The sequence below is a fragment of the Xenopus laevis genome, chromosome 1S (assembly GCF_017654675.1).
Source record: "Xenopus laevis strain J_2021 chromosome 1S, Xenopus_laevis_v10.1, whole genome shotgun sequence".
NCBI classification, from domain to species: Eukaryota; Metazoa; Chordata; class Amphibia; order Anura; family Pipidae; genus Xenopus; species Xenopus laevis.
The window spans coordinates 187,323,845-187,339,942 of record NC_054372.1 but is presented as its reverse complement, the minus strand read 5'-3'; the positions used below and the strand labels follow the sequence as shown (position 1 = coordinate 187,339,942).

The 16,098-nt window shown below is 39.2% G+C and overlaps 1 protein-coding gene across 1 annotated transcript in view; it reads right to left on the bottom strand.

Moving 5' to 3' along the window:
- The window catches only part of agxt2.S (alanine--glyoxylate aminotransferase 2 S homeolog), a 30,615-nt gene extending 19,149 nt beyond the window's left edge, over window positions 1–11,466 (bottom strand). Inside the window, exons 1-2 of the mRNA XM_041580595.1 lie at window positions 11,319–11,466; window positions 1,469–1,542 (exon numbers count right to left, since the gene is read on the bottom strand). Coding sequence (XP_041436529.1) covers window positions 1,469–1,542; window positions 11,319–11,451 — 207 coding nt within the window. The 5' untranslated portion in view covers window positions 11,452–11,466. The remainder of the gene's footprint in view (window positions 1–1,468; window positions 1,543–11,318) is intronic.
- Window positions 11,467–16,098: the final 4,632 nt, after the last annotated feature.

Genomic DNA, 16,098 nt, shown 5'->3' with positions numbered 1-16,098 from the left:
GCTGCTTAGGGATCATCATAAATTATCAAAACAGCACAAGTCAAATAATATCTGCCTGAAGCCGATACAGCAAAACTGATTAATAATCAGAATATACAGACTGCACTATTTTATCGTTTTTGTATTGTTTTATACAAACTTTCTCCAACTCTGCAGCACCAGTGGCTGCAGCAAAATAATCCTACAAATAGAATCCCAGTTTATCTGTTTAAATCTGGCTCCATGATCTTTGTCCCTGCAGCTGGAGTTGGAAACAGTAAAGGCAGGGTCGGACTGGCCGGGACACCGGGAAAAAACCTGGTGGGCCCCAACCCTCATGGGCCCCAGCCGAGGCAGACCCCCTCTCCCGATATTCATTTTTTACAAAAAAAAGTGGGGAGGGGGGCCAGAGGGGGACCCTGAAAAGACGTCCCGTTGGCCCCTGGTCCCCCAGTCCGACTCTGAGTAAAGGGGATGTAAAGGCAAAAATAAAATCCAATACAAATCTCTACACATTCGCCGACTGCTCTACAGGGAAGCAAATAAACCTGCTTGAGTTCTGCATGGCTGGGAAGTAAGGTGGGGGCTCCCCCTGCTGTTCATAAGTATGATTGTTTCCCTGCAGAGCAGTTAGGGACCGTCTGACAATTCCTATCCATAGCAGTAAATGAAGGGAGAATTTCACTGCATACAGTCAGGTTTCTTATAAAAATGGTACACATATTTCTAGTTAAAGTATATTGGAGATAGGTTTCTTTTTCATTAAAGAAAGTAAAAATGGGATTTTATTTTTTTGCCTTTACATGCCCTTTAAGGACCATTAGATTTTCCCTTCTGTGTCCAGTGTCCACACTTTGCTCCCAGCTGCTCATAGTCTAAACCCCTTATACTCACACTGACCCAAACTGTACTCACATGAGAGATATAATTGGTGGGTTGCTTTATAAAGCCTCCATTCATTATGTAACATTCCCTAAATTAAAATAAATGTTTATGGATGTTTACTTTCCTTTAGTCAGATTTGTGCCCATTGAAATGTCATATACAAAGCACTTCACCCACTTGTGCTCCTCTGTACTAGTGCTATGCCCCAACTCTTTGGTGCATGAGGGGCAAGGAAAATTGAGTTGAAAAAGGAGTGAATGGTGGTTGTATGAATGCCCATATGATGGAGGCAAGTCGAAATGCACAAGATGAGCCAGCCAGGTTGGTCATAATACAGAAGGTAAATATTTATTCCTTTCAGGTTTTCCATCGCTGCTATCCAGCAAACTTATCACATAAAACCATTTCTATAGAAATAAGTCAAATCAACTGGACTTGCTGTGTTTTTCTCCTTGAAGACGTTTCACCAGTCATCCAACTGGTTTTCTCAATTCAGAATATTTGACTTATTTCTATAGATATACCATGACCTGGATGAATGAGAACACAAACACATAAAACCATTATTAGATGTCCTGACTGTAAAGTTCTCCCTTGCTCTTACCTCATATTTTTCTGGTTTGATATCACAGGGTGGCATAACTGGATGTTCATCTTTTGAGAAGTGCCTGAAAGAAACTATTACAAATAATCAGTGTGCTTAAGTTAATTAGGTATATGTGCCCACCTGTGGCAGCTGCTGTAGGCCCCCTTGATCTGCTATTGTGTCCCCATTAAGGTAGGCATATTTCTTCAGGCCAATAATTGGATTATAATTGGGTCCTCCTAGGGGACCCATCAGGAGAGGACCACAACAATGTACAGATGTGGTCCCCACCAGACTGGATGTTCTAACTTGCCCAATAAATATCTGGTCGATTTTCAGCCATATACCATTTGGGTAGGCCATTGGTAGGATGTCATACATGTGCCTGTGGCAGCTGCTGTAGACCCCCTTTCTCTGCTGTTGTGTCTCTATTAAGGTGGGCATACACCTTCAGGCCAATGATTGGATTATAATGGAGGCCTAGAGAGATCAATTGGGAGAGGACCACATCAATGTGCTGATGTGGTTCACGCAGACTGAATAAATATCTGGATGATTTTCAGGAAGGGTGGGATACCATGGTCATCTTGCTGTATTTTATTGAACTAAAAAAAACAGAATTTTTAAAGACTATAGACATTCTTAAAATGAGTGCCCCTTCTTAGACACTACCTACAGTCCCACAAATGTCTAAAGTCTACTTAGCTGCAGCGTAAATTAGAGGAGAGGGAATATGAGTGAACCATCCTGGTCAGCTGGCAGCCATTCAACTGCACTGAGACAGCAAAGTTACTGAGAAGTTAAAGTAGGTGGTGCCAAAGATCTCTATGCCTGGGTTTTGGCTTTCGGTACAAAGAAGTAAAACCTTTTCACCTTTTGCTTTGGAAGAGAATATCATTGGTTAATGTTACATTTCTTGGAGGTAACTTGGAGTCATGAAACACTTTCCTCTGGGTTCAGCCTGAGGGCAGTTAGGGGTTCGATGAGCAGAATGGCCATTTGCTCTCCAAGATACACTTGAAAGCTTAGCTTTAAAATTTAAGGATGGGATTTGGGGACAATTGTCATTAGTTCTCCTAGATTCACATGAAAATCCAGCTTGAAGGTTATTTAAGTTGAGATTTTGGGTGAATATGTACTTGTTGTCCTAAATACACTTGGAAGATACACCTGAAGTCCAGCTTTAAGGTCACTGAAGGTGAAATATCGAAGTGAATATGCATTTGCAACCCCCTAATTTAGTCAAGACTGTTTTAGACGATATGGTCAAATGGGCACCATGATGCATATCTGGTGGGACTGCCCAAACATACAAAGGTTCTGGACCAGGATGTATACTGTTATTTATTCGGTAACACAAGTCAACCTTGGGAAAGATCCTTTAAACACTCTACTGAATAAAAGGATATCTAACACTAATACCTATACAAGAATTCTGATAAATATTATGTTTTTGGCAGCGAAAATCACAATAGCTAAACATTGGAAATCACCCTTTGTTCCTGTTTCCCATTTTAAAGACAAACTGAACTAGATAATGGTTAATGAAAGGGTAACCAGTATACTTACAGATAAATATGAGAAATTCAAAGAAATATGGGAACCATGATATCGATATTCTTTTCCAAATACAGGAATCTCTTCACCCTTCCCGTAATTGTTCTATAATGACTTTATAGAGAGATAAGTACTTTGCTATACCCCCTATTTTTCATAGTTCAAGAATAGCTAATATTAACAGGTTGCATCTCAGGTAAATCCTACAACTGTGAGACCAAAGAAGTATTTTCTATTATAGTGTACAAGGGAACTCGCAGAAAACATCTTAAAACAAGCGATGCTCAATACTAATGAAACATATCATGCCATCAAAAGTTAAATTCGCTGTCGTATATATTATTAGAAATATGGCTAAATGGCTAATATACCAACACTTCCCTATATCTGTTCTGATTTCATGAGCTAAGGGGTCCCTGCCCAAAGTTTGATCCTTCAAGAGAGTCCCTGGCCAAAGATTGAACATTTACTTTGGACTTGAACTAAAAAGGTTTGACAACCACAGCCTTAGCCTAACAAAAATACCAGCACTCTTAGGGGCAGATTTATCAAGGGTCGAAGTGAATTCGAGGGAATTTTCTAAGTAAAAAAATTCAAAATTCTAAGTAATTTTTTGGATACTTCGAACATCGAATAAGATACTACGACTTTGAATTTACTTCAAATTCGATTCAAAGTAAATTAGTTTGAATATTCGACCATTCAATAATCGAAGTACTGTCTCTTTAAAAAAAACTTTGACTTCAACACTTCGCCAAATTAAACCTGCCGAAGTGCTAAGTTAGCCTATGGGGACCTTCTACTGCATTTGTTCTAAGTTTTTTGAAGTCGGAGTAAAATCGTTTGATCGTACGATAAAATTGTTCGATTCAAAGGATTTAATCGTTCGATTGAACAATTTTACTTTGACCGCAGATAAACCCAAATTCGATGGTTGAATTTCGAAGTATTTTGTACTTCGAAATTCGACCCTTGATAAATCTGCCACTTAAAGTACTTTACAGTTGTTTACGCTTTTCTTTGTTTTTATTAATAACTTTAGTTGTGATATCAAAATTGCAACCTCCCTGACCTTAGTAAGTGGGGAGTTAGCTGAGCCTAGAAGCTAGGAGTGGCTTCCATAATAAGTTATACAACAACACTTTAGCTTCACAATGAATTTTATTTCCTTACAGTGAATTTCCCCTTCAGGTCTGGCATGTGTAAATACTACTTTTAAATAAGGAATGGAATTGAGCATCTTCTGCTGGTTATTAGGAATAAATTGGATGTCACATTAAACATGACCTAGAACTGTAATTATTTCAGTAGGCAAGCTCTTGCACGCTCAAGTTTCGGAGGAGAAAATTGCCCCTCGTTGCATCTCTCCTATAAATAAGGGACCTGCATGGTGGAACTTGTTTTAGCTTTGCTTCCAGGTGTTCCTTGCAGCAGTATCTTCCAGTGGGCATATGTGCAGTTCACTGGAATTCCAAGACAGTTACACTCTGCATGCGCCCTGCCCAAGCTACCACAAGGAGTATAGAGTAAAAATGGCGCCACTGCGCTCCCCTGTAAAGTTCCCCAGGTTGATTTATAAATTAAGCACATTAACCAGGGGTGAAAAGATAGTGATTTTGATCCCTGCAAGTTACCTATTAAATTGGCACCCTCAGCATTTTATTTGCCTTTAAAGGAGAACAAACCCCTTAAAGCAGAACTAAACCCTAAAAATGAATATGGCTAAAAATGGTAATATTTTATATACTGAACGTATTACACCAGCCTAAAGTTTCAGCTTTTCAATAGCAGCAATGATCCAGGACTTCAAACTTGTCACAGGGGGTCACCATCTTGGAAAGTGTCTGTGACACTCACATGCTCAGTGGGCTCTGATTGGCTGTTGAGAAGCTAAGCTTAGGGCTCGTCACTAATTATCCAGCAGAAAATGAGCTTCCCCTGTAATATAAGCTGATGCTACAGGTTTGCTGATTATTAAATTCTGATGCTAATTGTACTGGTTTCTGTGCTGCCATGTAGTAATTATCTGTATTAATTACTAATCAGCCTTATATTGTGACATTTCTATTCTATGTGTACTGTATATTGTGAGTGGGTCCCTAAGCTCAGTAAGTGACAGCATCACAGAGCATGTGCAGTGAATCAGCAGAAAAGAAGATGGGGAGCTACTGGGACACTTTAGGCCCTTGTCCCCCCCAACCAGGTGATTGTTGTTAAGTGCTCCCCAAAATATTTTTTGCATAATAAAAGAAAAATGTAATTCTAAGCAACATTGCAATATACATCTCACCACATATTTCTAAATAATTTATATTTAAAAACATTGTAAAATGTTAATTAATGAACAGTGGAAAGTCGCCTAGAATGTTTTTTATTACTCGAAAAAGAGAGGATCCCTTTTGAAATCCATTGGAATTCCAAAATGTCTTTCTGTTTACTTTCTGCCCATAAGGTAAAAGCTGAACATTCACCAGTGAGCTGAATGGGAAAAGTCATGTCTTTGTATGTGTTGAGCAGGAGCAGCTGCAGTTCAGCCAATCAGAATGCAGGAAGGAAAAACATTCAGTCGCTGTTTCGAATTAGAATCTGGCATTCCCTTTCCCATTGGCTGCAGAGATTTTTTTTTTTTTTTAAATATCGGACCTAGAAATGCTAATTGCTGATTGGTTGCTGTTGGCTACCAGTGCTGGAGCAAACTTTGACCCCAATATGCCACAATTTATGAAATCATTCTGCAGTTTGTGTAGATTGTGTTACAAGATGGGGTATAAAATAGGGTATGTGGATAATATGATCCATAGGCTGCTGTGGGGACTGGGAGAGTCTAGGGTGGAATGGGAGATGAGCCCCCTCGGATGTCACTGCTGATGCCCTGGATCTACTCCCAGCTATTGGCTGCTTGTGAGTCATAAACAGCATTCTGTTTATTTGAGAAGTATTCTAGCAGGATTTGGTCCCTGGGAGGTGCAGCTGACACTTCTTTGCATTAATGCAAGCTCCGGTGTCTGCTCTCTAAGGGATCTATTGGCCACTTTTTGGGTTCCCTATATGGCAATAGCGTATGCAACATTTTCTACCTAGAAAACGACATTTCTCCTACAGGCTGTGCACTTGCCAAGGTTCCCTGTTCTTTAAACAAGTTATTATTATAGGTGATTTCTATCTATATCAACCCTCCTCCTTTGTCTAGAAACTACCATTCAACAGATTTCTGTCTCTCGACCCTTATCTGATCTCTACCATGTCCCTAAGGGCAGGGGCACACAAAGCTACTGGGGGGAGCTTAGTTGCCCAGTGACAAATCGCTTCTTCAGGCGAGTAATATCCAAGAACTGCCTCCCTGCCGGCTAGAATCTAAAACGCCAGCGGGATGGCACTCAGAGCACTTCTTTTTCCGAAGTTGCCTCACGAGGAGTCTAAATCTCACCTGCGATTTAGATTCTAGCCAGCGGGAAAGATTTTCGGGGAGATTAGTCGCCCGAAGAAGTGGTGATTAGTCACCAGGTGACTTAATCTCCATGAATTTTCCTGTATGTCTCTGCCCTAAAACATCCTCTAGCTCAGGAGTGCCCAAAAGGTAGACCGGGATCTACCAGTAGACCTGTAGTTGGTGATCAGTCGATCTCAAGACACTGTCAACAAACAGCTTGACTAAATTACCCTTCCGTTTTATTCTTTCCATTCAGATATTTATTCTGTTCAGGTTACATAAGAAATAGTTGTTTTTTAAATATAGTAATATAAATTATCTTATCTGTCAATGTAATATTTAAGTAATATTTTCCATGGAAAAGAATGCTGACGGTAAAATTATGGATGAAGATCATAATGGGACAAAATCACTAAAAGTTGAGCCTGCATTACAAAAGTACTCAACCCCTGGATTCTCGTATTTGCCCACAGATTCCAGAGCTTCCAAACCATCGATGACAAACGCTATTTCTCTTCAATGAATTCTGATCAACTAGTAACCAATATATTGATCCATGTTCTGAATGGCTGGATGAATTCTGACCACATTTCTGTGATGCCACCGATGGAATCATTTCTTTATTTTATCTTTAATTTATAATTCACTTTTGATTCCTTTAACCTCCTTTAACCTATGCCCACTTTCCATATTCCCTAGATATTTGCTGCTTGCTATGATATGAAAACTGAATTATGAAAATGATGGATAAGAAGGCTAACTTGACCTTGATGCCTCTCTCTACTGACTGGTGTCCTGTTTTCCATTTTCCAGGATGTCTGACATAGTGGCATCAAATTGCTTTTTTCCCTGTCACCTATTTATATATGTCCATGTGTCTGCAAAGCCAGACACCGGCATGGAAATCAAAGTTTGTCTACAGCCATGTATTTGACATTTTCAGTTTTAAGCCCCTTTGACCCTGATGCAGGTCCATCGTTTGGTCAAGCTCCACCTTAGCTTATGCGATAGATACAGATTTATGAACATATTAGGATATTTGTCATTCAGCCATAGTTACATCTTGGATAGCAAGTAATGTGGCCTCATATCTCACCCTACCTGATCTTCAAGCTGGGCTTTCAGGTGAATGTAGAACCAATGGTTTTTCTTGAAGTTCTTACTCTAACTGGCCTTCAGGTGAAACCCCCCACGTATGGGGGCAGCCTAAACACTTGCATATGGTTACCCTGTCCTTGTCTAGGTGTATTTACCCATATAGCACCATATACTGTATACAGGCTGTGTAATATTACCCAGAAGAACTTATTTTAACTAATTTAAAGAACCAGCAGCAGTTTTTGCCAGATGACCTAGCAATGCAAAAGGCCAATGTCAAAACGAATCCATAGGACAAACTCACCCAACGTACAAACACTTTCTTCATATTTGAATACCTGGCAGTTATTGCCATGAAACAAGAAAGGATGGAATGTAAGGAAGAAGCCACTAAGCGCAGTGATCCCCAACCAGTAGCTCGTGAGCAACATGTTGCTCTCCAACCTCTTGGATGTTGCTCCCAGTGGCCTCAAAGTAGGTGATTATTTTTGAATTCCAGGCTTGGAAGCAAGGTTTGTTTGTGTAAAAACCAGGTGTACTGCCAAACAGAGCCTCAATTTAGGTTGACAATCCACATAGAGGCTACTATATGGCCAATCACAGCCTTTATTTGGCATCCCAAGAACATTTTTCATGCTTGTGTTGTTCCCCAACTCCTTTTACTTCTGAATGTTGCTCACAGATTCAAAAGGTTGGGGATCCCTGCACTAAGGCATGTAATGGGAATAGGCACTTTTTGCTGTTTGTTTGTGCCTCTGTGTTAGTGATGTCAATGAGATATAAATACAGAGCTTAATGAATTGATACTTAGCTTGCACAAACACTAATTAGGGGCAGAATTATCAAGGGTAGAATTGAAAATTCGAATTTTTGATTTTTTTTATGGTCAAAACTGTCAAATTCGACTAGTGAGTTATTCAAATTTGTTTCAAGTTTTTAAAAAAATTCGAATTTGATTTTTGAGATTTATCATACTCTGGTCCTTAAAAGGGATCCTGTCATCGGAAAACATGTTTTTTTCAAAACGCATCAGTTAATAGTGCTACTCCAGCAGAATTCTGCACTGAAATCCATTTCTCAAAAGAGCAAACAGATTTTTTTATATTCAATTTTGAAATCTGACATGGGGCTAGACATTTTGTCAATTTCCCAGCTGCCCCCAGTCATGTGACTTGTGCCTGCACTTTAGGAGAGAAATGCTTTCTGGCGGGCTGCTGTTTTTCCTTCTCAATGTAACTGAATGTGTCTCAGTGGGACATGGGTTTTACTATTGAGTGTTGTTCTTAGATCTACCAGGCAGCTGTTATCTTGTGTTAGGGAGTTGCTATCTGGTTACCTTCCATTGTTCTTTTGTTAGGCTGCTGGGGGGGAAAAAGGGAGGGGGTGATATCACTCCAACTTGCAGTACAGCAGTAAAGAGTGACTGAAGTTTATCAGAGCACAAGTCACATGACTTGGGGCAGCTGGGAAATTAACAATATGTCTAGCCCCATGTCAGATTTCAAAATTGAATATAAAAAAATCTGTTTTGCTTTTGAGAAATGGATTTCAGTGCAGAATTCTGTTGGAGCAGCACTATTAACTGATTCATTTTGAATTTTTTTTTTTCCCATGACAGTATCCCTTTAAGAACTCTAATTAGCCTATTCACCACCTAAAACCTGCCAAATTTCTGTTTAAGTCAATGGGAGAGGTCCAGGGATCAATTTTGAGTTGTTTGCATCCTTCCTGACATTCGAGTTTTTTTCGGAGAAAAAACTGGAATTGAGTTTTTAAAATTCAACGAATTTCGGGTCGATTCCATTCATCCGAGTTTAAATTTTTTATTTTTTTTAATAAATTGAGATTAGTTTTAAATTAAGGGGAGTTTTTAAAAACACACATTTATTCAAAATTCAAACTTTGATAAATGTGCCTCTATGAATGCTGGGAATTGTCATTTTTAGAAGCCAGAGCTGGCACTGTGGGGATGAAAAGTGCTTGGAATTGTGTAGTAAAAGTGCCCTCATGAAATAGCTTAAAATAGAAGAAATTTAAAGATAACTTTTAGTATGTTACAGAGTGACCAATTGTAAGCAACTTTTCTTTATTTTTATTTTTAATTTTTTTAATTTTTTTTGTAGTTTTTGAATTATTTGCCTTCTTCTTCTTCTGACTCTTTCCAGCTTTCAAATAGGGGGTCACTGACCCCATCTAGAAAACAAATGCTCTGTAATACTAGACATTTAGGGGCAGATTTATCAAGGGTAGAATTTCAAGTTCATGGGAGTTTCTAACAACTCCCATCAACTCGAAATTTGAGGGGGAAAAAACGACCAATTGAAATTTATCAAAAAATAGAATTTTTAAAATTCGGATGAAAAGGATCGACCCGCAAACTCGAATTGAATTGGAGTTAAATTTGATTAAATTTTTTTAAAAAAATTAGATTTTAAAAAGTCCACCAATAGACTCCAAATTGGTTGTAGGAGGTCCCCCATTGGCTAAAACACCAATTCAGCAGGTTTTAGATGGCAAATAGTTGCATTTGAATTCTTAAAGAGACAGTACATGATAGATTTCAAAATTCTAATTTAGAATCTATTTAAAACTCAAATCAAATTTGGACTATTCCCTAGTTGAGTTACACTAAAATAAACGTGAATTTTTTAATTCGACCATTGATAAATCTGCCCCTTATTGTTATTGCTACTTTTTTTTACTCATCTTTCTGTTCAGGCCCCTCTCCATATTCCAGTCTCTTATACAAATCAAATGGTTGCTATGGTAACTTTGACCCTAGCAACCACATGGCTGAAATTGCAAACCAAAGAGCTGTTGAATAAAAAGTCAAATAATGCAAAAATCACAAATAATAAAAAATTCAAACAAATTGCAAATTGTCTCAGAATATCATTCTACGTCAGTGATCCCCAACCAGTAGCTCGTGAGTAACATGTTCCTTGCCAACCCCTTGAATGTTGCTATCAGTGACCTCAAAGCAGGGGGCTTATTTTTGATCTCCAGGCTTTGAAGCAAGTTTTAATTGCATAAAAACTAAGTATGGTGCCAAGTAGAGCCTCCTGTAAGCTGCCAGTCCACATAGAGGCTACCAAATAGCCAATCACAGCCCTTATTTGGCACCCCAAGGGACTTTTTCATGCTTGTGCTGCTCCCCAACTCTTTTTACATTTGAATGTGGCTCACGGGTAAAAAAAAAGGTTGGGGACCCCTGTCTTTATCATACTAAGGGGGTTATTTATCAAGGTCCGAATTTATCTCAATATCGGCTGCTACAAACTCCGATCTAACCCGCTCGGGTTTTTAATGCTTATTTATTATTTAATTTTCCCAAAAATTTGCTTTGCAAGAAAAGCTCAGATTTTCACGATTTTTTCATGAATTTCCCCCGTAATCTCAGAATTTTTCTGCGTTTTCACCCGAAAGCTCCGAAAACATTGTGAAATAGCCCAAAACCCCCAACACAATCAAAAATCAATGGGACTGTTCCCATTGACTTTTATGCAACCTCGACAGGTTTGAGATTTCGTGTTTTTATATTCAGGCTTTTTAGCCCTTGGGGTTTAATAAATTCTGAAAAATTCGTGATTTTTTTAAAAGTCCGATTTTATAATCTGACTTTTTTTGAATGGTGTTTGTGACCATTCAACCAATGTGATGAAGAAATGTTATAGCAAGAGGGAGATTTCCATTGGATGTGACCATTCAACCAATGTGATGAAGGAATGTTATAGCAAGAGGGAGATTTCCATTGGATGGCAGCTACATTCAGACTTAACTTACCTCCAATGAGGGGCAGTGGCTGGTGAGATTTGAGGAGATTGGCATAGGCTCTGGATATGGATCTTTTCATGGTTGCAGGGAAGTTCATTCCTTGAGAACCAGAGATGACAATGCTGGGAGAGCCGCAGATCATCCCAGTTATTCACTTCCACTCAGCTGGGACTGGAAAAGAGGAGGGGAAATGACAGGACAGGCCTCCTACCCACCCCCTATTATAATTTCCTTACTATTTACATAGTTATCATTGGGAAATTTGGAATTTTCTTGCACCATCTGCATGTGGTTAATATATATAGAGGAGAGCCAAGAGCAATAAGAGCAGCTCCTAACAGAGAATCTGTCCTGAGAGGGGAGTTTGGATTTTATATAACGATAGGGAACATAAGTAATGTTGTTTATGGATTTATAATGTGTTTATAGGGAAAAAAATAACCTGCCCTGGAAAGAGTAATAATGCTGTAAGTACAGTGCAATTTACCTCTGGAAGGGGGCGGGGAGAAATTCCTCCATAATGGGGTGGTTCACCTTTACATTAACCTTTAGGATGTTATAGACTGACCAATTCTAAGCAACTTTTCAGTTGGTCTTCATTATTTTTTTTTTCATTGTTTTTTCATTATTTGCCATCTAAAAAACAAAAGATCTTTCTATTCATGCATCTCCTTTTCATATTCCAGTCTCCATTAACTTCAATGTCCTGTCTGGATTTCCTAATTTGGAAATCCGGATAGGCACTTTTCACCTGGACAGCCCTTCAAAAAAACCTGGCTTTTTGGATGAAATCCGAACAGGTGGCAACCAATCAGCCTCCTCTTGGGGACTGATAAATGGCATTTCACCCTCTATCAATCTGAGAGATGAGTTTGTGTTTGGCAGATGCCAGGGGAACCAGCCTGACTGTATAATATCAATAGTGGAGCTTGGTGGAGATGGAATTATGATCTGCTGCATAAAGCAACATCTGAACAGAATTGGTTTACTGAGGTGGGAGTGGAAGAATTTGTCTGGCAGCACAGCAACCTGACCTCAACCCAACTGAATCACTGTGGAATGAATTCAAACCCAACTGTAAGCCAGGCCAGACCCTCCAACATCAGTGACCAAACTCACTAATCCTCTTGTGGCTGAATGGATGTAAATCCCTAACAAAAAATGTTCCAACATCAAGTAGGAACCTTCCTAGAAGAGTAGAGGCTGGTGTAGCAGCAAAGAGAATACTTGGTTGGAAACGCAGGTGTCTGGAAAAGGAACAGCACTATTGCTGGTAGTTATATTGCCCTATTTTCTGATATACAGGTGATCTGGAAGTCCATCACCCAAAAAGCTCTGAATTATAAGATGGGGATCTTCCATAGACTCCATGATAATCAAATAATTTATATTTTTGAGATAAATTCCTTTATCTCTGTAACAATAAAACAGTTCCTTATACTTGATGCCAACTAAGATATAATTAATCCTTATTGCAAGGAAAACCAGCCCATTCGATTTATTTAATGTTCAAACCATTTTTTTTTTAGCAGCGCTTAGGTATGGAGATCGGAATTACAGGCTGCCTTTTAAGAACCCTTATCTGGAAAACCACAGGTCATGAGAATTCTGCATAAGAAGTCTCATACCTGTGCTATATAGACAAAAGTATAAATTTGTTTGCCTATAAAGTGTATCAGAAAATGGGGAACTAATGGCTAATAGTAAACAATGAAAATGTAAATTTAGGAGTGCGGGACTGTTGTTTTCAGGGCTGATTAAGAATAAGGGTCGTTGGCAATGGGCATCTAGCATTTGGGGCAAAATTTTTCATTGGGTGTCATCATTATTCTAGAGAAGAATTCTGCCCAGAGAGGGAACATCTTTCTTAAAGGGCATGTAAAGAAAAAAAATAAATAAAATCCCATTTTACTTTCTTTAATGAAAAATAAATCTATCTCCAATATATTCTAATTAAAAAATATGTACAGTTTTTATAAGAAACCTGACTGTATGCAGTGAAATTCTCCCTTCATTTACTGCTGTGGCTAGGAATTGTCAGATGGTCCCTAACTGCTCTGCAGGGAAACAATCATACTTATGGACAGCAGGGGGAGCCCCCGCCTTACTTCCCAGCCATGCAGAACTCAAGCAGCTTTGTTTGTTTCCCTGTAGAGCAGTTGGCAACTGTGTAGAAATTTGTATTGGATTTTAATTTTGCCTTTACATCTCCTTTAATGTTTCCAACTCCAGCTGCAGGGACAAAGATCATGAAGCCAGATTTAAACTGGGGTTCTATTTTGCCATAGAGTTAGAGAAAGTTTGTATTAAATAATACAAAAACGATAAAATCCACATTAGATTACATGACAACACAGGACCCAGTGCAGTCTGTATATTCTGATTATTAATCAGTCTTGCTGTATCGGCTTCAGCCAGATATTATTTGACTTGTGCTGTCTTGATAATTTATGACAATCCCTAAGCAGCCCAGACCACACTGAGCATGTGCGTGGTCTTGGTCTTGTTTAACAAAGTTACAAGTTTAACAAAGTTTAACAAAGTTACAAGATGGTGACCCCCTGTGGCCAACTTGAAAGCATAAATCATTTGTTTGATTAGGCTTGTGGTGCAGTAAGTTCATGTTTATATTTAGTATACAAAATACAGCATTTCTAGCCTTATTCTATTTTAGACTTTCCTTCCCCTTTAAGTATTTTGTCACTGTCTAAGGCACTTTCTTCAATGTGTAAATGTTTTTTTCTTACATCTTATCCTGAAATAACCTCCCAGCTAATCCCACATTGCCACTGATTAACTCCACTTCCTGACTAACAGCAACGAGGCAGCCTTGCATGCAAACAAATATGTGAAAAATAAAATAAAATGTACAAATGTAATGATGTAGCTAAAAGCTCTTGGATCCAGGTGCCAAAGTTAAGTTTACCTGGCCTCTACTCTCCTTCTAATCCTCTTTCTGATTGGCTGTCTGGCCGAGCCTCTCGATGTACCTGGCGTGTTGTCACCAGCAAGTAATAAATTACTTATTTCCTTGGAACTGGAGCTGCAAAAGAAGTTTATTCTGCAAGATGGATTTTACTGACCACTGCACAGATTTACTGGGGTATATATGTCGGAGGAGAAACTGCGGACTAGAAACCATGTGATAATATCATAATAGTCTTTACTAGTGATGGGCGAATAAATAGGGCAGGCGCAAATTCCACGTTTCGCCGTCGGCGAATAACTTTGTGCTGTTAAAATTCGTAGGCGAAAAATCCACGGCAACGGAAAAATTTGGAAGCGCATCAGAATAGTTGCGCGCAGAAACATTGTTTCTCCATAGAAAAAGTCGAAAACCCAAGGGTGGACAAAGGAGTCCATAGAGGAGAAATGGACAGAAGAATGTGAAAGAGCATTTGAGCAGTTAAAATACTGCCTCACTCATGCCCCAGTCCTAGACTATGCTGATCCAGCAAACCATATACTCTACATATTGATGCTAGTAGAGATGGCTTGGGAGGTGTGCTATACCAAGATCATGATATACTGTTAAAGCCAGTTGCATTTATCAGCAGAAGCTTATCCCCTGCAGAGAAAAACTACCCTTGCACTGAAATGGGCAGTGGTTGATAGACTCCATCACTATCTGTATGGAGCTGAATTTGAGGTCCAAAAAGACAACAACCCTCTAACATATATTTTAACAACAGCTAAAGTGGATGCTACAGGGCACAGATGGCTTGCTGCCTTATCTAATTATAAGTTTAGCCTTCGCTATCGTCCAGGCTGCAGCAACGTGGATGCTGATGGATTGTCCAGACGGCCTCATGAGATTCTCCACCCTGATGATGAGTGGATTGAAATTCCTACACCAGGAGTAAAGACTGTGTGCTCAGCAGTGTCCTGTGAATGTCAAACCGGTAGCAGGGATGAGAAAATGGGCATTGATGTGGATGGAATTCCATTGTTTTACTGCAATATTACCTCTATTCAGAATACCGTACTGCCAGCTCTTAATAAAGAAGATTTAATACGGGACCAAAGAGAGGTCCCTCTCTGCACATTAGCTATGGAAGCTCTGCAAAAGAGACACGTAGAGGTACTCAGAACTGATGCTCATCCTCTTGCTAAACTCTTGATAAAACAATGGGATAGACTATCATTAAAGGAGAAGGAAAGCTACAGAAGCAGTTTATTTCAATAGATTAGCCACAATAGTACAAGCTATAAGACTATATTTATTCTGCAGAATGCTTTACCATACTTGAGTAAACAACTCTTGAAGTATTCTCTGTTTGTTTAGGATAGCAACTGCCATATTGGTTTGGTGTGACATCACTTCCTGCCTGAGTCTCTCCCTGATCGCTCATAGCTCTGGGATCAGATTACAGCAGGGAGGGGAGGAGGCAGGGGGAGAGGAGCAAACTGAGCATGCTTAAGGCAGTGCCCTGGAGCAGCATTATTTTGAGGGTTTACTGGTGTATTTATATAGACCTTTCTAATAAAGCTTACTTAATTTTAACCTTTCCTTCTCCTTTAAGACTTGACATGGTCTGTAGAAGGGCTCCCAAAAAGCAAGACCAAGAAAAATGGCAGTTACTGCATCCACAAAAACATAGAGAAAGTGTTCTTGTTTCATTACATGATGAACATGGGCATTTGGGCTATGAAAAGACTTTAGGGATAATTAGAGACCGCATCTACTGGCCTTGCATGAAACAAGATGTGGACGATTACTGTCAATCCTGTTTTCGATGCATACAGAGGAAGACTTTACCAACCAGTAATGCCCCTGTGGGCCACATGG